Source organism: Ictidomys tridecemlineatus, chromosome 5, assembly GCF_052094955.1.
Source record: "Ictidomys tridecemlineatus isolate mIctTri1 chromosome 5, mIctTri1.hap1, whole genome shotgun sequence".
NCBI lineage: Eukaryota > Metazoa > Chordata > Mammalia > Rodentia > Sciuridae > Ictidomys > Ictidomys tridecemlineatus.
In genome coordinates this window covers 188,395,311-188,415,339 of record NC_135481.1, presented here as the reverse complement: position 1 = coordinate 188,415,339, position 20,029 = coordinate 188,395,311, and the positions used below count along the sequence as shown (strand labels likewise).

Sequence of the window (20,029 nt, the reverse complement as noted above, 5' to 3'; positions counted from 1 at the left end):
CAAAAAACCCAGAACTTCCTTCCAGGCTGTTGCCAAGCTAAAGTTTGTAATAACCTTTTTTTTTTTTTTTGAGAGAGAATTTTTTTTAATATTTATTTTTTAGTTTTTGGCAGACACAACATTTTTGTTTGTATGTGGTGCTGAGGATCAAACCCGGGCTGCACGCTTGCCAGGCGAGCGCGCTACCGCTTGAGCCACATCCCCAGCCCCTTGTAATAACCTTTGAACAAGGTGTCCTACGTTTGATTTTTGCATGGGACCCAAGAATTCTGCAGATGGAACTGCCTGGTCCCAAGGAAGCCCCAGGATGGGCCTCCTTTTTATGTCTGGGGACAGGGACAGAGAGAACAGGGATCAGTCCTCTGCTTGCTCTTCCCTTAAAGAAGCCCCAAAAGAATCCCTAACACCAGCCCCAGTGGGGCTGGCTGGAGCTTTAAAAGGCCCAGACCTTTCTGTACCCAGCTCACCTTTCAGGGGTGGCCTCTGGGACCACTGAGCCCAGCTCCACTGCAGCTCTCATCTAATTCCTCCGGAATGTATATCATGTACTTACTGTTTAATTACTTCTTCACAGAAGCTCGGAGGGGCCAGGAGGTGTGCTTTGCTGTAGCCTGGTCCTAGAAGGCTTGTCCCCTAGGGGCCCTGATAAATACTCCTCCAGTGAAACTTTTAATATGATTATGCTGTTGGCCCCTAAGTAGCTAGCTAATAATCGGTTACATCTAATCCATGAGGGCAGGGCCTGGGCTGTCGGTCTGGGTACAGCGCCCAGTACTGGGTCTGGCGCGTGTGCAGCAGGTGCTCAGCTAAGAAGCCCTGGTGCCCCGGGCTCCAGGCACGCCAGGGCGCGGCTGGGCGGGGCCGGAACTACACTTCCCGGCGGCCCCCGCGCCTGGGGCGGGCCCTAGGTGGGCGGGGCCTGGCGACGGGGGCGGGGCCGGCTACAAAGCCCGGGGGCGGGCGCCTGGGCGCAGAGTCCGCGCAGCGCCGGTGCCGAGCGCAGCGCGGCGCGCACGGCGGGAGCGGCGCGCGAGCGGACGGGCCTGGCGGCTGGACGGGCGCCCTCGCCGCCCCACGCGCTCCTCGCTGCCCCTCATGAGCGCAGCCCCGCGCGGCCCAGGTCCGTAGCGGTGGGGCGCCCCCTATGCTGCTGCAGCCCGCGCCGTGCGCCCCGAGCGCGGGCTTCCCGCGGCCCCCGGCCGCCCCCGGCGCCATGCACGGCTCTCAGAAGGACACCACGTTCACCAAGATCTTCGTGGGCGGCCTGCCCTATCACACCACCGACGCCTCGCTCAGGAAGTACTTCGAGGGTTTCGGGGACATCGAGGAGGCCGTGGTCATCACCGACCGCCAGACCGGCAAGTCCCGCGGCTACGGCTTCGTAAGTGTCGGCGGCCGCCCTCCCCCGCCCCGCCCCTCGCCGCGGAGTCAACTCGGGCGCTCGCCGGCCGCCTCGCGGGGCCGCCCGGCGCCGCGCGCCCGCACCTGCCGCCCGCTCCCCGCCCCCACCGAGGCCCGAGGGCAGACCGCCGGCTTCGGTTAGGACGGAGCGCCGAGAGGGCCGGGCCGACGCCCGCCGGGGCTTTTCTGGCGCAGCCCGGGGGTCCACTGTGCCGCGGGCCCTTGGGCCTCCCCCACGGCCCGGCAGCCCCTCAGCCGCCCGGAGTCAGTTTAAGTACAAACGACGGAAGACACGCTTCCTACTTCCGAACGACTGGAGGGTGCCGACTCCTCCCATGGGGAAATTCGGGGCCCCACCGGTGGACCCGCCAGGCCGGATCCCCCGCCCAGGGGGTTCGTTTTTTTTGCCCTACTCCCAGGGGATAGTTTCTGTCCTTGAAGGCAAGATTTCCCAGCACTTGAACTTTGAGGGAGGAGCTGGAATCCAGGGGGCAGCCTGGGGGAGGGCCCTGGGCTGGGGTCAGAGGGCACTTGGCCCAAGGGTCCTGAGTAACAGATTCTAGGAGGAAGGGGAGAGGGGAGGGGTGGCCTGGTGCCAGGGTGATCTTCTGCCCCTTCCCCACTTCCTCAGCTCAGCAGTGGAGGTCCTTGACCGTCTCATCTGTGCTTCTCCAGGTGACCATGGCCGACCGGGCAGCAGCTGAGAGGGCTTGCAAAGACCCCAATCCCATCATCGATGGGCGAAAGGCCAATGTGAACCTGGCATATCTGGGTGCCAAGCCCCGGAGCTTGCAGACGGGTGAGAGCTGTTTTCCTTCCCTGCTCTTCTCAGTTTCTATATTGAGTGTTGGTATCTGCTGGGTGGAAAAAGGCCCCCCCCTTCCCCGGGAGTGGCAGTCAGCTATCATGTGCCTGCAGGACTGTCACCGGGCAGTCACCCCCAGCTAAGGAGCTTGGCCCCTTCTTAGCAGTATGTGGCCCTGAGGGACAGGGTGGGGAGGGTACATCACCCCAGTTGTCAGACCTCCCTGCAGGAGGAAGTCAGCCACAGGGCTGAAGGCCAGGAGGCCAATACAGAGAGGCTGCTGCCACACAGGGCCCTGGGCCTGCTTTGGCCAAGTGTTGGAGGTTCCTGAGCGGGGCCGTGGTGGAAGTCTTGGCAGGGACAGAAAGCTGGTTGTCTTTGTGTGTAGCCTGCATGGCTCTGCCTCCCTGCGTGTGGGCTTGGGTACCTTGCATGTGCAGGCAGTGTCCCTCACTACTCTCTCGTTCTAGGCTTTGCCGTTGGCGTGCAGCAGTTACACCCGACGTTGGTCCAGCGGACTTATGGGTGAGTCAATGTGGCTGGCTTGGTTGGAGATGAAGTGGGTCTGAAAGGCTGGGGAAATGACAGTTTTCAGAAATATGACTATGTTTGGGGGGAGAGGAGTTAGGAGGAGATCTATTGCATTTCTCAATCCCTGGCAGAGGTCACACCACAGAAAGGGGAGCATGAGCCCTGGAGCCTCTGCCTGGTGCAACCCCACTCCCCACCTGTGGTTGGGTGACCTTGGGAGGCTTACAGGCCATCTGTGTCTAGGTTTCTTCATCGGTACAATGGGGATAACAGCCGTCTGGAAGCTGTAGGATGTACCTGGAGCAGGGTGGCACTCTCCATGTTTATTGATAGTGTTAGGGACAGTGGCCTGGGCTGTTTCCCAGGTACCCCTCTGACCTCCAGTGCTGGAAAGGTGGTAGCAGTGGGTCACTGCTGATCAGGCTCTGATTTTTGTGAATGCTGCAGCAGGTGAGATGTGACAGGGACCAGGTATCACTGGTCTGAGTGGGCCTGGCCTATGGGCCTTTTGTGACTCATTTTGGAGCTTTCTGTCCTATCTTCCTTCATCCTAAAAAGACTCCCACATCCCACCTCTCCCTGCTGATGTCTGACAAGACCTCCCAGCTGGGTGGGGAAGGACTTGTGTGATGTATGGGTGCCTAGGACGCTCCACCTGCTTGGATTTCCCAGCACAGTGATTCATGGGGGATGTTTGATGTTGTTGATGTGGTTGGGGTACCTGGGGATGGCTGCTCCTTAGACAAGGTTGCTGTTTCTTAAAGCTTTCTGAGTCCAAATTCTGGCCTCTGGATTTTGTACCTGAGTCTCACGTGCACGCGCATGCGTTCGTTCACACAGTTGAGGCTGGGTCCTGACTCAGGCTACTCTGTGTTCTGGTAGATTAATGACCCAGGGGAGAGTGCTGCTTGCCCACCTCAGGGGATCTTGCCCTGTGAGGCAGCACTGTGGCTCCCTGGCTCCTGTGCTGTGACAGGAGCTGCAGGTGGTGGAATGTAGCCTGGACCCTTCCAATATGCGCTCCGCCCTCAGCATCTGTGTCCTCCTGGGAGGGAGCTTGGAGGACAGAGTATGAATGGTTATGGGCTTCCTTTTCACACATGGAGGTTTTTCATACATTCAGAGCCATCTTGAAAGCTGCCTGGGGACACCCTAGCCTTTGTGTCTTCATCCCGTGCTTTCCTCTGGGGTTGAGGCCACACAGGGAGGGCGGTCTTGGCTTTCCCTTGGCCTGCTGTGGTCCAGGTGCCCAGGCCTGGGCAATGGCCTTCACTGCTTAGAGAGGAAGATGTGTGACTTAGCACCTGCCGGCTCCTGCCAACATTGAGCAGGGCCTTCCCCCAAGGCCTGGGCTCTGCTTATCCTTTCAGCTGCCTGTGGGACCCTAGAAACTGTCAGCACTCAGCCTCTGGAGCCCACAGACCTAGGTTCAAGTCAGGGCCACTGCTTACCAGCAGGGTCCAGCTTGGCCAGTAGCATTCTTTTCAGTTTTCTCATCTGGGAAGTGGGAACAGTGCCCTTTAAACACAGCACACTCCCCACACAAACTTCTGGCGTCATACCTGGTATTGTCCTCATTTTATAGATGGGGGATACTGAGGCAGAGACAAGTTAAAGAAAGGATAGCAACCTGTCCAGGGGGCAACGTGACAAGTATCCAGGGTGAGGTTTGATCCAGGTGGCTGGCTCTGGAACCCACTCTCTTTGGTTGCTCTCTTGTGGGAGTAGGAAGGGCACCCTAATTTTTCCCCTTGCCATCTTGAGCCTGTGGGTGCCACCTGTCTGGGGAGTTAGAGGCTCTGCCACAAGTCTCACTGCCTCATGCACGCAGCTTTAGGCAGCACTGTTATGTGTCTAGACCATGGGACTGGCCATTTAATCTTGTGACAGGGCAGAGGCTTCACTCTATTTGAAGGTTGCCAAGGGATGGAGACCCACATGGATCTTCTTGTTCAGTGAGTGTAGATGCTGGGAATGTGCTGCCTCCTCTAGGCACTGCCAAGACCCAAGCCCAGCAGCCACAAAGCCCCTGTGATATGGCCGCAGAGCTGGTGTGGGGTCAGCTGTGAGCTCCAGTTGCTGCATGCCCCTGGCCAGGCTGGAGAGTTGGGCTGTCAGCGTCCCCTTTGTTTTTGCAAACAGTTGGGCCCCCGGGCAGAGCTGGGCCTGACTCAGCAGTCAGTTTTGTTGCTTGGGGCTGGCAATGGGGTGACCTGCAATGGCCTCGGGTACCATGGGACCGGGATCCAGGGTAGTCAGAGTCTGCAAATGCCTGGCTGAACTTCTCCCAGACTTTTCTGGCCCCAGTCCTGTGCCTGTGACAGCTCTGAAGATTCCACCACCCACTTTTAGGCTGAGCACTGCCGCTGTATTGCCTGCCTGGTCCTACAGGGACCCAGGGAGCCAAGAAGGACTTGCTGTGATTAGAGAGCATCCCCAAAGAACTTCTGTGCTTGATTGTTTGCCTGGGTCCCCTTTTAGGCTGCTGTTTTAGTTTGAAGGGGTCCTCTTGGGACTTAACACCCTGTGTGATTCTGCTGTGTAACTATGTAGAGGCCAAGCCCCAACACATGGAAGAGCTGCCTGGGGTAGGTTGCAGGTGGCTCGTGCCAGCCCCTAGGTCTGGGCGAGGTTACAAGAGGAGGCACACTGCTGCAGATGACCCACCCAGGGTCTTTTTGGGCTGGTAGGACATTCAGTGGTCTGCAGGCAGGAAAGGAGGTGGAGAGTTTGGGATCATGTGTCCAGGCAGAGCATTAGCCTGGCCTGAAGGGCTATCTGTCTACTCAAGACCAAAAGCATATCAGGGGCTGAGGTTTATGCCAGGCCTGGTTGGATTTGGAACCTCTCCTGGGGCTATTTTAGAAGGGCCAGCTGCTTCTCTGCAGGTCGCCTTCCCTGTTCTTAAGAGGACCTTGCTGTCAACTTGACATCCATTCACTGAGACCTTTGCTGCATACCAGGTGGAGAGCCAAGCCCTAGGGGTCTGTGATGACGGTGCAGGGTCTTGGGGCTGCTGGGCATAAGGCATGCCCTGTGTTGGAGTTAGAGCTTGCAGGACTGCCCCAGCTGAAGGCCAGGCCCAGTTCAGTTATCAGGCTCCTCCCTATTAGGGTAGTGGGGACAGTGACAGTGCCAACTCACTGGGATTCTAGCATCCACGTGCAGAGCTCATTGATCAGGGCCTGGCCCCAGGAGGCCTGGGATTTGCCCCACATTGTCTCAAACAGCCTGCAGCGAGGTCTGTTGACCTGTCTGCCACTGTGAAGCAGCTTGGAGCCATGGGAGACTTCTGGGCCTCACCACCAGGGTTAGCTCAAGACAGGGATCTGAGCTCCCTTCCCCAGCTCCACACCTCCTGGTCATGTGGCAGCTCTTGAATGAATGAGCCAGGGTGTTGGCCTGTGTAGAGTCCCTATCATGTGCCTCCCCACTGAACCTGTCGCTTTGGTGACCCCTGCTTCCTCCACATGAGGGTGCCTAGTGCCCAGGTGGAGACATGTGGCCCTCACTGTCACCCAGCCAAGGGCCTGAGCAGAGCACAAGTGGGGATGGAGAGAACAGAAAGAGCTGCTCCGGAACCATCTGCACACTCGCTGCGTGTGGGTACCTGCCATGCAGGAAGGCCTGGTCCCTGCTGGATCTCAGGTGCCCACGTCTGTCTATCTCTGCTGGCGTGGCCAGGGCTGGTGCTGAGCACAGTGGGACAGGAAGCGGCTGTGAGTGCCTCTGTGGGAGCGAGCAGCCTGCGTGGTGAGCGCAGCTGGCTAGGCGGACCTCTGTGTGTCAGATAAAACAAAAACAGCACGTGCCAAACTTGGGGAAGTCCAATTTGGGCCTGGTGTCCAGGTTCCAGCCCTGCGCAGTTTCCTGCATGGGAAAGTGCATTTGCTTATGTGGATGCCATCCTGGGGAGGGAACATGGGCCCCCTTTGCACCTTTAAATTTCTGAGGAGACTTATGATTTCATAATACAAAATGAAAAATAAGGCCAGGATGGGGTTGCAGGTGACGGCAGGGTGTGTGGGTGGCTTTTCATGGTCTGCTGGGGAAGGCCTGCTGGGGAGGGGTGAGGTGGTGAGGAGGTTGCCCCAGAGGTGCCTGGGCGGAGTGCTCCAGGCGGGGAGAGGTGTGTGGGCAGCAGGCCCACGGGTGGGGTGGGCTCGGCTCAGAGCTGGCAGGCCATGGGGGCCTGGCCCTCACGATTTTCCCTTGGGGTGTCTCCTCGCTGCCTGCACCGTTGCTTCCTGTTGGCATCTTGTCTGGAGCAAGGCGTAGGCTGCACCTGGCCCTCCCCACGGGTGGCCCTGCCGCACCTGTTGTTTGTCCTCAGCTGCTGACAGAAGCCAGCCTGCAGGCGTTCTCGGGTTCCTCGCCAAGGCTGAGTTCCTCGCCCGCCCTGCGGCCCTGCTAGGGCTGGGGAGCCTCTTCCGGAAGCCTCAGGCAAGGGGCCCAGGCCTTGGTCCCATGGGAGAGGCCTGGCCATAGGCAGCCACCATGCTGTCCAGAGCAGGGAGCGGCACTAGGTTGGTCAGCCGGCACCCTCAGGGTGCTGTGGAGGAGCAACACTGCTTCCTGCTCCCTCTGGAGCCACGTGGGTGTGACCCTGGCTTCCCACCTGGTCCTCAGGTAGGCTCAGCATCCCCACTCATGCTGGACAGGCATGCTGGGAGCCTGCAGTGTGCTCCTCTCCTGTCCCCTTGTGTGCTGGCCAGGGGCCGTGTGCTCACTGGTTAGCTCATCTTGTAGGGGTTTGCTGAGAGAGACCCTGTCTCAGCTTGCAGTTACAATGCCCCCAGGAGGGTGGGCTGAGAGACCCTGTCTCAGCTTGTAGTTGCAGCGTCCCCAGGAGGTACATAGGTCTTATCCTGTCTGAGTGGAGACAGGTTGGCCTCTGTGGGGCAAGAGGCAGCCAGGCTGTGGAGGCAGAGGTGGCAGGCAAGTGGGGGTCGGGGTGGCCTCAGCTTGTGTGGGGCTGTAATGACAGGCCCAGGGCACTGGGACCACACTGGGTGGCCTGGTCCTCGCAGGTGCCGAGCAAGGAGGGCAAGTGGACTTACGTTTGTGTTTAAGGCAGCCTCTGTCTGCTGAGTGGGTCTGGACTGCTGAGGGCCCAGATGGAGGCTGTTGGGGCCGTGGGGAGAAATGATGGGATTCTGAAATATGTGTTTGAAAGGTAGAAGCTTCCAGAGCAAGTGGAAGAATGTTGGACTGGCTTTGATGGCGGGGACCATGGCAGGGCATCTGGGAGGAGCAGCGGTGGGACGTGGCCAGGGTCAGGTGGAGCTGCTGTCTAGAGCCTGGTGTTGCACAGAGGGCATGGATCTACCACAGCTGCCTTCCCAGCTTGCCTGGCCTCTCTGGGGGACCCCAGAGAACCCGAGCGTCCCATGGTCCTGGCCTGGTTTCTTGCCTGCCAGGAGGCTGCACAGAAGGCACCCCCTGCCAGGCCTGGAGGTGCCGCTCTAGCTGCTGCCACCTTGTCCCTAGCCTGGTGGGACAAGGCCCCAGAAGCAGAAAAAGTGAAATGGGCTCATTTGCCATTTCGTTTTTATTTTCAGAGGTGGCTTCGTGTGCAGGAAATGAGCCCTCCTGGGCCGCAGCCAGTTATTTTTCACTGAGAGTTTTGCTTTGAGTGTGGCGGGGCCCCTGCCTGTCTCCTGGGCGCCATCTGCACTGACTATTGCTCACAATGCCCTTGCCCACTGGGTTCCCAGAGACCACTGCTCAGAGTCGCACGTCCTCCCCTGAGGGGCATCTAGGATCCACGGGAGAGCTCACTGTGCTCTGGCAGCCATGGCCAGAGGATTGTCCTTGCGGCTTCACTGGCATAGCCAGAGTCTGGACCTGTGGCTCTTGCCCTGGGACCCTGGTCTCCATGGGCTGAGTTTGCAGGGTGCTGTTGGTGAGGTGGGTGCTCAGTGGAGACATGGGCCTGTTGCCTCAGCGGGAGGTAGAGACAGAACCAGTTGTCCCCTCCTTAGCTGCAGCTCCTCTGTCCCTCCCAGAGCCCAAGTAGGGCCCCCCAGACTTGGCCTAGTGCTGTTCTGGTACTAGGGAGGTGGAGAACCCAGGCTGTCCTTCCCCCACCCACCTGCTATCGGGGGCCCTGTCCATGGGCCGTGGACTTATGTGGACCAACTCCTGTCTCATCTGGGCGCCTGAGCTGGTCCTGCCCATGTCACCTGCCCAGGGGTGCCCACTTCTCCTGCCTGCAAAAGTATGGGACTGATCTTCTGGGACACACTGCTGTCATCTTGCACATGTGGTGAAGGGACAGGTTTCATGAGAGGGCAGGACTCAGGGCCACAGGGTTCCAGGACAGGAACCTCCAGAAACCAGGAAGGAAGGGGACGGTGGTGTCTCCTGCCTTTGACCTGGTGTCCTGGCTGGGAACAGTCTGCGGTAGCAAGTTCTGTGTCCTGTGAAGAGCACCCTGAGGTGGCAGTGGGAGCCTGTCCTTGGAAGACCATGCAGGAGCCTCCCTGTGGGCCTGGGCCACCTGACCTTTGGGTTCCCTGCATGGAGCCTGGCTGCCCGGGCCGCTGGTCTGCTGCTTCCTCCAGGGCTTGCTGGCAGCCACTCTGAGCCTGAGGCTGATCTTGAGGAAGAGGAAAGGCCTGGTCTGTCCAGCCTTCTTCAGCCAGAGGACAGGGTCGTTGATTCTGCCTATGTCTGGGGCGCACCCAGCAGTAAATCCTCATGCATCCCTGTGGGCTGGCCTCTCGTGGAGGCAGCAGTGAGGGTGTGTGATGCTGGGTGGGCACTTGACTGCAGAGTGAAGCTGGTGGGCCCCTCCTCCCCTCTGGACCTGCCGAGCAGAGCCTTGCCGCCCCCACCCCACCTGCCTGGCCGCAGCTCTTGGAGGCTAAAGGCTTTCTCTGTCATCTTGGGCTGGAACTTCTGGCCCAGGAAGCAGCTAACAACCTGGGGAGGCTTCTTTGCTACCCAGGGGCCTGCAAGTTGGTTCTGCCCCAGATGCTCAGTACTTGGGACATTCTGTGCTGGGCACTTGGGGCACAGTGATCAAGGCAGAAGTCTCATCCTCATGGGACATGTGATGCCCATGGCCATTTGAGTGGCTTCAGATTGTAAGAAGAAAACTGAAGTTGGGGGTCAAGGAGGACCCTGAAAGGTGAGCTTTGAACTGTGGAAAGAACCAGCAGGTGAAGAAGCAGCAGGTACCAAGGCCCTGGGGTGGGAGGAAGAAGTGGACCAGGTCTGGGGACAGGAAGAGCCCAGGGTAGTGGGAGTGTGCTTGTGGAGGGAGCAGGCAGTAAGGGGAGAGGAGTTGGAGAGAGGGGTTGGGCCTATTCAGGGACAGTTTGAGTTGATTCTGCTCCTGGGGGGTGACGAGGTCTGGAGGTCTTCTAGACAACTGCTTTGCTGGCAGGTGGGGAGGCGGTGGTGGGGGCCTGGCTGGAGAGGTGGAGGAGGAGGGGTAGTGAGGGTGGAAGCAAGGGCTCCTGGTGGGTGGGGGGTTTGTAGCAGTTGGGGAGAGGCTTGGTGGTCGGATGGGCCCTTCCCTGGGGCAGGAAGGTGACGAGGCCATCATGGCCTGCAGGCCCTGGGAGGACAGGCCTGTGCATGGAGTTGCTGAGATTTGGTGGCCCGACAGCTTGTGCCCCAGGCCTATGCCCTTCCCTGCACGTGAGGGCCAGGCACAGGAGGCTTTGGCACCCGGGCCCTCCTGAACCTGGGTCAGGGTGTGAGTGGGTTCCCCTGCTCCAGGCAGGACTTGGCCTCTGAGGTGCAGGCCCTAGGGCCAAGCTGCCCTCCGTGTCGATGTTGCCGGCTGCCGTCTCCTGACTGGTGGCTTCTTGTCTGTATGCGTGTGCTCCTGTGTGTGCACATGCCCCGCTTCGTCACCCCGCCTGCCCTCTCCAGCCTCTGGCTCGGGCATCTGTGACTGCAGCAGCAGTGACAATGCCTCGTGCTGCCTGTGGCATGGTAGTTTCTGGTATGTGAGGCAGAGCTTTCGACCTCTGCACTAGTGACATTTGGGGCTGGAGAGTTCTGTGCTGTGGGGACTGTCCTGGGCATTGTAGGATGTTAGCAGTGTTCTGGCAACTGTCCCCACCCCAGCTGTGACAACCAGAGTTGTTTCAGACCCTGCCATTTCTTCTGGTTGGGAGCCACTGCCCTTGTGCAGTCTGTGGCCCCATAGCTAGCCATGACGGGGCTTGTGAGACCATTCTGCATCATGGAGGTGGCCTGCGACTTGCCTGCGGACAGAGCCAGGCCGGCCAGAAGAGAGACTGTGGGAGCCCTGTCGCTGCCCACGCCTCACGGTCCTCACCCCCGGCCTCCCTGGCCTGGGCTCCTGGCACGGCACAGTTGGCCCCTCCCATTCCTTCCTTTTGTTTTGACCCAGGCCTGGGCCCACCAGTCTTCAGGGCACAGGTGCTGTGCAGCAGGTGGGCAGTGGGTGGACTTCACTCGGCCCCTCCTTTGTTGTGTGGTTTGGGCCTCTGAGCATCTTTTTCTCTCAACAAAAGGGGCAGAACTGCACCTGTTCTGGGCTTTGAGGATGAAATATAAGGCCTCGGGCTCCTCTTGTTGGTGGGGCTGACCTGAGCTGTTCCAGGGGGCACAGCCGAAGACACACAGATGCAGGGTGTCCCTGGGAGCCAGGGACGTGGAGGCAGATCCCCTTGGATGGCACTGGGCCTCGGTAGAGGTGGTGGGGCCAGTGGCCTGTGAGTGCTGGAGCCTGGCTCTCAGCAGTTGGCCCTGTTCTGAGTGGCATTGCTGGCACGTGGCTGGGGACTAGGACCTGGGCCACCTTGGCAGGTCCTGCCCATCTGACTGCAGTCTGCAGGAGGTCCACCCCTGTGTGACTCAGGGCCTGTGGCCAGGTGCCCTGCCTATGTTTGGAGGAGGTCTAAGCTCAGGGAGGAGTGTTTCCAAGGGTTCCAGAGCAGGTGGGCACCAGGACTGCAGGGCAGCTGGTGCAACGTCAGCATGGCTGCCCTGTCTGTCTGCTGTCTCTCTACTCCCAGCTGGGACCCTGCCTCCCAAAGGCTTACCCAACCCTTCCCCAAAAAAAGAGCTTTTGATTCCTGCCAGGGGTCATCCAGGGAGCAGGGGCACTGCAGGGAGACAGCAGCAGGCCTCTGGTGAAGGCCAGGGTGGGAAGGGCCTGCGGGCACTCCCTCCCAGGGAGGGCTAGATATGCATAGGGGGACAGGCGTGGTTGGCACAGCAAGGATCTGGGGGTCAGGGCTGTGGGGGGCATGTGCATGAAGGGTAGCCTGGTGTTCTTGTCCAGCCCCTCCAGTGCTCACACTTGCCCCTGCCTTAGACTCCTCTCTACTGTCCTCTGTGGCCAGATTCTTGTCCTCAGGTCTCAGTGTGGTCTTCCCACCTTGGAGGGGCTTCCTGTCTCTGCAGCTTGCCACCTCCCAGCCCTCTGCCCTCTCAGTTCCTCAGAAGCTCTGGCTTCTGGCTGATGTGCTTTGTTCTCCCCACCCTGGAACCGAAGCCCTCAAGGACAGGGTCCTGTGTTCCGCTGGTCCAGGCAGGTGTGTGGGAAGGTGTCAGCCTGCCTCAGGATCTGATCTCAGGCCTCAGCCATTCAAGGCTTGAGTTCCCTTGGTAGAGGCAGGTTGGACCACAGAGGAGCCCGGTGAGGTGAGGGTGGGCAGGCACCTCTGTGGGGGCCTGGCAGAGGCTGCCTGGCCTCCAGACAGTGGCTGCAGGATGTCTTCTGTGCAGGGCCCAGGGTGCTGCCTTCTGTCTGTGTGTGTCATTGCAGCCTCTGGGGGAAGGCAGTTAGCATCTCTGAGCATGCTGTGGCATAGGGACCTCCCGACAGGAACTGGGGTCCCTCAGGCATGGGGGCGTGTGGGCCCTGAGCCTTGGCATGCTTCCCTGCTCTGCTGTGCTCCCCTGCCATGCATGTACCCACACTGGACACCCCTCCCTACCTCGGGTTGTCCCTGGCCTGCATAACCTCACTGTGGCAAAAGGGACATGCTCTGGACCCCACTGTCTTGACCAGTGCGGTGGCAAGTGTCCACAGAGCTGTGTGGCTACTCCCACTGTCTGCTGCAGAAGTCTCAGCCCCCGGAGGAGGCTGCTGGAGCCCCTCCCCCGGTTCCCTGCTCCCCAGCTCTTGTCTGATTGGCCTCCTGGGCCATTCACGCACATGGACCCATGGGAGATGTGGCCTGGGCATGCAACTTTCCTCGCTCAGGGTGGCCCTCCAAGGCTCTCCTACGTGGGGCCCGTCACTGCTGCAGATCACACCTCCTTTAGCCAGTCCTGAGGGGGTGGGTGCTGGGGCTCTTCCTTCCTCCTAACCTTTCTTTCTTTTGTTTCTTTCTTTTTTTTTTTTCGCACCAGGGATTAAATTCTGGGGCACTTGACTGGTGAGCCACATTCCAGCCTTTCTTATTTTTGAGACAGGGCCTCACTAAGTTGCTGAGGCTGGCCTTGGGCTTGTGATCTTCCTGCCTCGGCCTCTGAGTGGCAGGAATCACAGGTGTGGCCACCGGTAAGAGTTGGAACTGGCCTGCCCCCAGCCTCCCTCATCTGTCCTGGGTCCACCCTGCTCAGCAGGGGAGTCAGGAATGGCATGCACCCCTGCGCAGCATCAGTGTGCGCTTGGCCTTGTCTGGGACACCTGGAGATGTTCTGCATAAACAGCATCGCAGGTGTGCTGCTGACCGACCTCAGCAGTGCAGTGTGTGCTCTGGAGGGATCTTAGACACTGCTCTGTCCCCTCCGGTGACCCGGGTTTTCCATGTAGCACCCTGGGGCTGCCGTAGTGCCCTCCCAGGCTGCCAGCTCTGTTTGGTCCAACGCATCTGCATGGCCTTCTCATGGTGGCATCTTTCTGAGTTGGTCCAGGGGTGAGGGCTCCACCTGGGGCACTTTGCCCTGTGTAATTCACACGGGCACAAGTGGAGGAGCACTGGTGCGTGGTGGCCACGTCTCGCCTTGACATGGTCGTTCTGCGCCTGACACTCAGAGCGTCTTGCAGTGGTGCTTTGTGGGCGCTGCTGCTGCTGCTGCACAGGCCGTGAGGCCCAGGTACGCATAGCAGCTGGGCAGAGCCGCACCCACCAGGGCAGCGCCCTCTGTCTGCCTCCCCCGCCTCCTGCTGGCCCTGGGCTGCCATTCCCCCCTGGCACGGGGACTTTCCCTCCCATGGAGGGCTGGGGCCCTGGGCCCAGGACACAGGGTGATGTCTCCAGCGCCCTGCGCGGCAGCCTGGTATGTGGCCGCCCATTCTCTTCCCCTCCTAACAAGACGAGGGTCAACTGCTCCTGGGTGAGGAGCACTTTGTGGCTTGCCACCTGTGGCGGGTTTTGCCCTGCTGCCTGTGGGATCGCCAGGTGGCCGTGCCCCGGGTCTCCCCGTCCCCTCACTGTCGCAGTCCTTCTGCCTCTTTCTCCACCTGCTGTGCGCCCCTCAGCAGGTGCTCCTTACTCCCACCTTGGCCAGTGCCAGCCGGGTATGAGTGGCACTGAGCTGGGGACAGGCAGGACAGGCAGCCTGTGAGGGTTCCCTGGGCAGGGCGTGGGCTGGGCTTGTACCAGGCTCGCTGCCAGAGCTGCCTGGCGTCTCTTCGGCCACTCTAAACATCACGCAGGGGTCCTGGGGGAGGCAGGTGGGGCGTGGGGTGGCTCAGCCGGGAAGGCCTCCCTGGGAGCAGGAGCCATGGGCGCTGCCAGGCCCCCTGCAGGTGGAGGGTGTGTGGGCACGCAGACTGGGTAGGGGTTGCTAGTTCCGATGGTGCCGCTGGGGAATGAGGAAGAGGCTGGGGAGGGGCCCACTGCGTCCTGCTCCACCTGGGCCCTACGTCTCCCCACTCTGCCTGCTGGCCCTGACTCTCTGCTTGGCCCACAGGCTGACCCCTCACTACATCTACCCGCAAGCCATCGTGCAGCCCAGTGTGGTGATCCCGGCCACGCCCGTCCCATCGCTGTCCTCGCCCTACATCGAGTACACGCCTGCCAGCCCGGCCTATGCCCAGTACCCACCAGCCACCTACGACCAGTACCCATATGCCGCCTCGCCTGCCACAGCCGCCAGCTTTGTGGGCTACAGCTACCCAGCCGCCATGCCACAGGCCCTGTCAGCCACGGCCCCCGCGGGGGCCGCTTTTGTGCAGTACCAAGCACCGCAGCTGCAGCCTGACAGGATGCAGTGAGGGCCGTCCCCGCTGCAGGGACTGCGGTGACGTTGCCCACCCAGCAGACACATTTGGGCCAGTGGCCGGCCGAGCTCTTGGCTCCACCAGCACCTGTGCCTCCAAGACCCCCTGGCACGTCCAGGCGGCGTCTCTTCAGGTCTAGGTCCCATCGTGCCTTGAGGGGGACTTCAGGACGGAGTGACCAAGTAGCTGTCTGAAGAGGCGAGTGCAGGCCCCTCGCCCCTGGCCCACCCCCAGGCCTGGCTGCCCCCCACACTCCCGGTGCCGCGGGCCACGCTGACACCCTTTCCACCGAGGTGCCTTCTCAGGGAGACCTGGCAGGGAGAACCCAGGACTGTGGCCGGCTGCTGTGTGGGGACCGCCCTCCTCCTCCTCGAAGCCGCTTCCTGAGCGGGCCGCCAGGTCCCCCCAGGTGCCAGTGATGTCCTTTTCAGTGGACGCACTGCGCCTTTTCCTGTTCTTTGTTTGCTACTGAGCGATTCCAGAATTTCAAGTCTATTTTTTCAACAGACACTGATGCCACCAAGAACCCAGAACCTAATTTTGACTGAGAGACTTGTTTTTGTTGATGGCTCCACCTAGAGATGATGACAGTATTTCTGTGATACAGTGTCTGCCGCCGGTTGATCTGGCCCTTGGAAGGCAGGCATCATGGGACGAGAGGGCCCTCCTGGGCAACTGTTCACTGCCTGCTGGGCTGGTGAAGTGTGTTTGGCCACCATGGTGAGTTCTCAGGTGTCTGTCACCACATTGTTGCTGCGTGTCTCCCTGGGCCCTGCTCCTCCCACCTGGGAGTGCGCGCCAGCTGCTGTGGGACAGGACAGTGGCAGCCCAGCCCTCTGAGGCCCCTGCAAGGCTCTGAGTGCAGGTTCTGCGCCCACTCTCCTGTCGTCACCTGCTGCACGCAGCCCGGAACGCACCCTTCCTGCTGCTAAGAGGCGCAGTGGGGGCTTCTGGTTCGCTGTGCCAACTCCTGTGGGGCCCGGGACTAGAGGATGAGGGGCTCCCAGCACAGAGGGGGCCCCCAGCAGGCGGGCAGCTGGGCTGTGCCTTTGCCCTACCTCAGGGAGCCGAGTGGCCGGTGTCCCATGGCACGCCTGGAGTAGAGAAAGCCCGGAGGTGAAGGTAGCTAATGTTATGGTATTTTTATTAGAATGTTCTGATTATAAAAATAAAACTTGTTCTCTGTAAGGAGAGTTGGTTTGTAATTTTTCTCTTAAGCCCAGTGGCCCTGGGTGGCCTCTGCCTCTGGCCCTTGCAGCCTGGGCATCAGGGTGACAGAACGAACACGGCCCCAGAGCGCCTTCTTGGGGGAGAGGCAGCCCTGCCCAGGCAGGTCCTCGCAGGTAGTGTGGGCGGGGCACTGCCATCCTGGCTGCACAGGAGGCCTGAGCTGGGGGTGCCTGTGGGAGCTGCCTGGGATGCTGCACGGGTTAGAGAGGATGTCCGAGCATGCCCAGAACTCAGAGCCAGGAGCAGGGTGGCCATGCAGGGAGGCAGCAGGAGTGGGGAGGGCGTGGACCCTGACCGCTGCAGCTGCTCGCTCCTTCCTTCCCTCCAAGAAACGTGCGCTGGTCGGTGGGCAGAGTTCTGGGGAGGGTGGTGAGCAGAGCATGGTCCTGCCATCAGGGTCTGTGAGGGGCACACAGGCCACTGAGTCAGCCCGATGGTGACCAGCCCTACGAAGGAGATACTGGGAGGCCAACGGAGAAGGGCGGGCTCCAGGCAGAGGGCAGCAGGCACAGAGGCCCGGAGGTGGGGTTCGTGGACCAGGAGGCCAGTGGAAGGAGGTGAACTCAGGGAGGTGGTGAGGCTGGAGCTGGGCCCACTGTGGGGTGTGTACACGGACATGCCACCCAGCTCCCTGGGCACAGGGTGATTGGGAGACCCAGAGATTTGTGGGAAGCCTCTGAAGGGTGGCAGGGCAGTGTCACAGCAGAAGGCACAGAGGGTCAGCAGGGCACTCCACACGAGGATCACCCAGCTGCTCCCGACAAGAGGCAGATCCGAGCCACGGCTGAGGTGGAGGGAGGCTTGGCCCTCTCTCCAGGTGCTTGTACCCTAGCCCCTCAGGCAGGGCTTGAGCCCTGGACAGGTGCAGCTCCAGCTGCCCCTCACCTGCCATAGTGGCCAGGCCAGACACCACCCCCGAGGCCCTCCCCACCTCCACACCCCACGTGGCAGATCCGGGGTTTCTGCCTCCTGAGCCTGTCGGGAGTCTTCTCCAGCTGCGGGCCCCCACCTCCCCTCACTGTCCTCTTCATGTCACTGTCCAGAGCTTTCTTCTCCCCCAGCCCCAAACCCTCCATGCTCCCCATGGCCCTTGAAGTGGCCGCCCTGGCCTCGCCTGCTGCCCGCCCCTCACTCACTCACATCCAGCATCAGGGCTCCAATCTGTTCCTGGACACACAGGCAGATCCTGCCCCAGGGCCTTTGCCCTGCTGGCCCCTCTGTCGGGAACCTGTAGCTTCACCAGCTGAGCACGCTGTCAGCTGCTCCACTTAGTCTGTGACCTCACCTGTCCTTGCCCTGCTCCTGCTGAGCAGGGACCAGGAGCTTGTACCTTGTTCGCTGCTCAGCAGGGAACCTGGTGCTGACGTAGGCTGTGGGGGGTGGACTTGGTCTGAAGGCCAGCAGGCCGCAGGGATTCTGACAGAACAGGTCCAGCAAGTGCCAGTGAGGGTTCAGGACCACCCCCTGGGTGGAGGGTGCCTGGCTGCCAATGGGGAGAGGTCTGGACACACGCTGGGAGGAGCAGCCTCGAGGCTCTGGAGCAGAGGCACGGGCAACGTGAGGAGTGGCCACCACCACTGAGCCCTTGGTGCCTCCTGAAGCCCGCCTGCTGGCCGACCCACCTGGGGGAGGGGTGTGAGTGGGTGCACAGTGGAGTCCTCCGTCAGTGCCGCAGGTCGCCCTTGGTTGGCCCTGGGCTTGGAAATCAAGAGAGGTCACCCCGAGGGGGGATGATGTCGGGTGGACCTTTCCCACCTGCTTCTGGGGTCCTGGGGCCCTGCTTTGGCTTTTCCCAGTCGGTTCATCTCTGACGTGCAGATTGCCCCTCTGTGGTTCAGGCCCAGGCTCTGTCCAGAGGCCTGCAGAGGCCACGTCAGGTGGAGTCTGTGGGCTTGCTTTTCTCCCCAGGGCCCTCCCTGCCCTTCCCCCACACTGAGGACCCATGGCCTTCCAACCCAGAGCAGATAAGGGCAAGAGGTGCCACGGAGGGGGTTGTGGGCACTGCCAGGGTTATCAGGAGGGCCACTCGCAGCTACCGCATTTCCTGTCCCTATCAGCCAGGGGCAGCCTCTGATACAGGCCTTCAGGACGGCCTCGGGTCTTGGGAAACACCCTCTGGGTTCCGGTACTAAGGACCCTGGACGGGCAGACTTAGGAGAGAGGGTTCCTGAGGTCACCTGTGCTGAGCTGAGGTGCAGGGCCACAGGACACCAGTGAAGATCTGGCCCCAGCCGCTGACGTTCGCAGGCTGGCCGCTGCCAGGCACTCACAAGCATTTTCCATGGATGTCTCAGTTGCCCACGAGAACCCAGGTGACAGCTGGGGACCAAGACATGGAAGAGTGAAGTCCCTGCACAGCCCCAGGAGGCCTGTGGAGGCACTGCCCTAGAGGTGAAGGGCAGGGGGACCTGGGAGGCCCTGACCCCACCCAGAACATGGTACGCCCTGAGCCTTGCAGTGCACGGGGCCACGATCATCCTCCCAAGAGCAGGGACGTCCTGCCCTCCGCTGTGTCCCTGGCAGCAGCACAGTCCTGACAGAGCAGGTGTCAAGTGGGTGTGGGCTGCAGGGCATCCTCCCCTGTGTGCCCCTGACCTGTCGGCCTGGCCCGGGTCCCACAGAGCTGGGCCAGAAGCACAGCCAGCCACACACCTGGTGCACCGGCGGGGAGGTACACGCAGGCATGGTCACGCACGTCCACACAGCCTCACGAATCTCCTTCTTCGCCCTGACGCACTCAGGCACAGTGAGCACTTGCAGGTGTGCACATGTGTGCATGTGTGGAGGCTGACATGTCGAGGGCCAGCCTCCCTGGCTACGTGCTACCCGAGAGCCATGTGCCTGAGGCCGGAGTGGCAGGAGAGAGGTGGAGCTGAGCCTGTCAGGTGGCACCGAGGGGGCGGAGGAGGCAGGGCAGGGCTGGAGCCCCTTCCTTCTGGCCAGGGGAGCGAGCGCTGCCACGGCCCAGGGAGACCGGACCTGATGGCAGGCCTGACCCTGGCGGCCCTGTGCAGGCCCAGGTGGTTCCGCCCCATTCCTGCCCAGCCTGGGCTTGCCTGGGGTGAGTCCCTAGGGCCTGAGCCCTGATTGCCATGTAATGGCCTGCTGTGCTGTGTGCCCCCAGGTCCCCACCCTCTCTGGCCCTGCTGCCCCGAGTTACCCCCAGGAAACCACTGCTTGTGGGGCTTGTGCAGCAGCAGGGCCGCCAGGAGGCCACGGTCACGGCCACCCTGCTGGACTGGGCAGGGGAGCCCTGAGGCCTGTGGCTGGGGGTGGCTCCTCCTGTCTCAGGAGGTGGTGAGGCTCGGGATGCGGAGCCGTGGCAGTGTGGCTAGGGTCACCGCCCACTGGGCCACCTATAGCTATTACCCTGGAAGCTGAAGGAGGACACCTGGAGGAGCAGGACCAGCCTGGACGTGAGACCCCAGCGGGGGCAAGGGCGGACACAGGGTCAGGGTCCCGAGAGCCACCCATCTGTGGCCTTCCTGTCCCCGCCACGGCCAGGAACCTCGCCTTGGAGAGGAGAAAGGGCTTCTCCATGGCCACTCTCAGGGGCAGCCATGAAGAGCCTGGGCTGGCCAGGGCGTGGGAGCCACACAGCGGGTCACCTCTGTGCTGCTGGCCTGGTCACCCTGCCCGTGCCTGGGGAGGGCGTCCCTCGTTCCTGCTCTGAACCTGGGTTTCTTTCCTGTACAGATTAGGTGATGCCTGCCCAGGGCCCAGCGCCCCCACGGGCAGCAGCTCTGGGGTTCTCGGGACAAGAGGTTCAGCGGGCTCAGTGGGCCACCCCGCCTGCTCCACAGTGAAGACCATCGCCCCAGCCCCTGGTTCAAGGCTATTTGCACACCCCAGTCGGCTGAGACTTACGCTGGAACCCTTGGGGGAAGCCGAGCTGG

At 61.2% G+C, this 20,029-nt stretch overlaps 1 protein-coding gene and 1 long non-coding RNA gene across 2 annotated transcripts; one reads left to right on the top strand and one right to left on the bottom strand.

The window, feature by feature from the left end:
- The first annotated feature begins 967 nt into the window (after positions 1–967).
- Positions 968–16,091, top strand: Rbm38 (RNA binding motif protein 38). Its single transcript, XM_078051883.1, has 4 exons — positions 968–1,381; positions 2,077–2,200; positions 2,677–2,731; positions 14,594–16,091. The coding sequence occupies exons 1-4, from the start codon at positions 1,145–1,147 to the stop codon at positions 14,895–14,897; spliced, it is 720 nt and encodes a 239-aa protein (XP_077908009.1). The 5' UTR covers positions 968–1,144; the 3' UTR covers positions 14,898–16,091.
- On the bottom strand, positions 16,031–18,705 carry LOC144378153 (uncharacterized). The gene is made up of 2 exons (XR_013439762.1): positions 17,274–18,705; positions 16,031–16,532 (listed from the first exon to the last, which is right to left on the bottom strand). It is a non-coding gene; the product is annotated as an uncharacterized LOC144378153 (long non-coding RNA).
- Between the last annotated feature and the right edge of the window lie 1,324 nt (positions 18,706–20,029).

Coding starts and splice junctions, on each gene's coding strand:
- Rbm38 (XM_078051883.1), top strand. CDS start 1,145: ATGCTGCTGCAGCCCGCGCCGTGCGCCCCGAGCGCGGGCTTCCCGCGG. Junction 1,382..2,076: donor AGTCCCGCGGCTACGGCTTC/GTAAGTGTCGGC, acceptor GTGCTTCTCCAG/GTGACCATGGCCGACCGGGC. Junction 2,201..2,676: donor GCCCCGGAGCTTGCAGACGG/GTGAGAGCTGTT, acceptor CTCTCGTTCTAG/GCTTTGCCGTTGGCGTGCAG.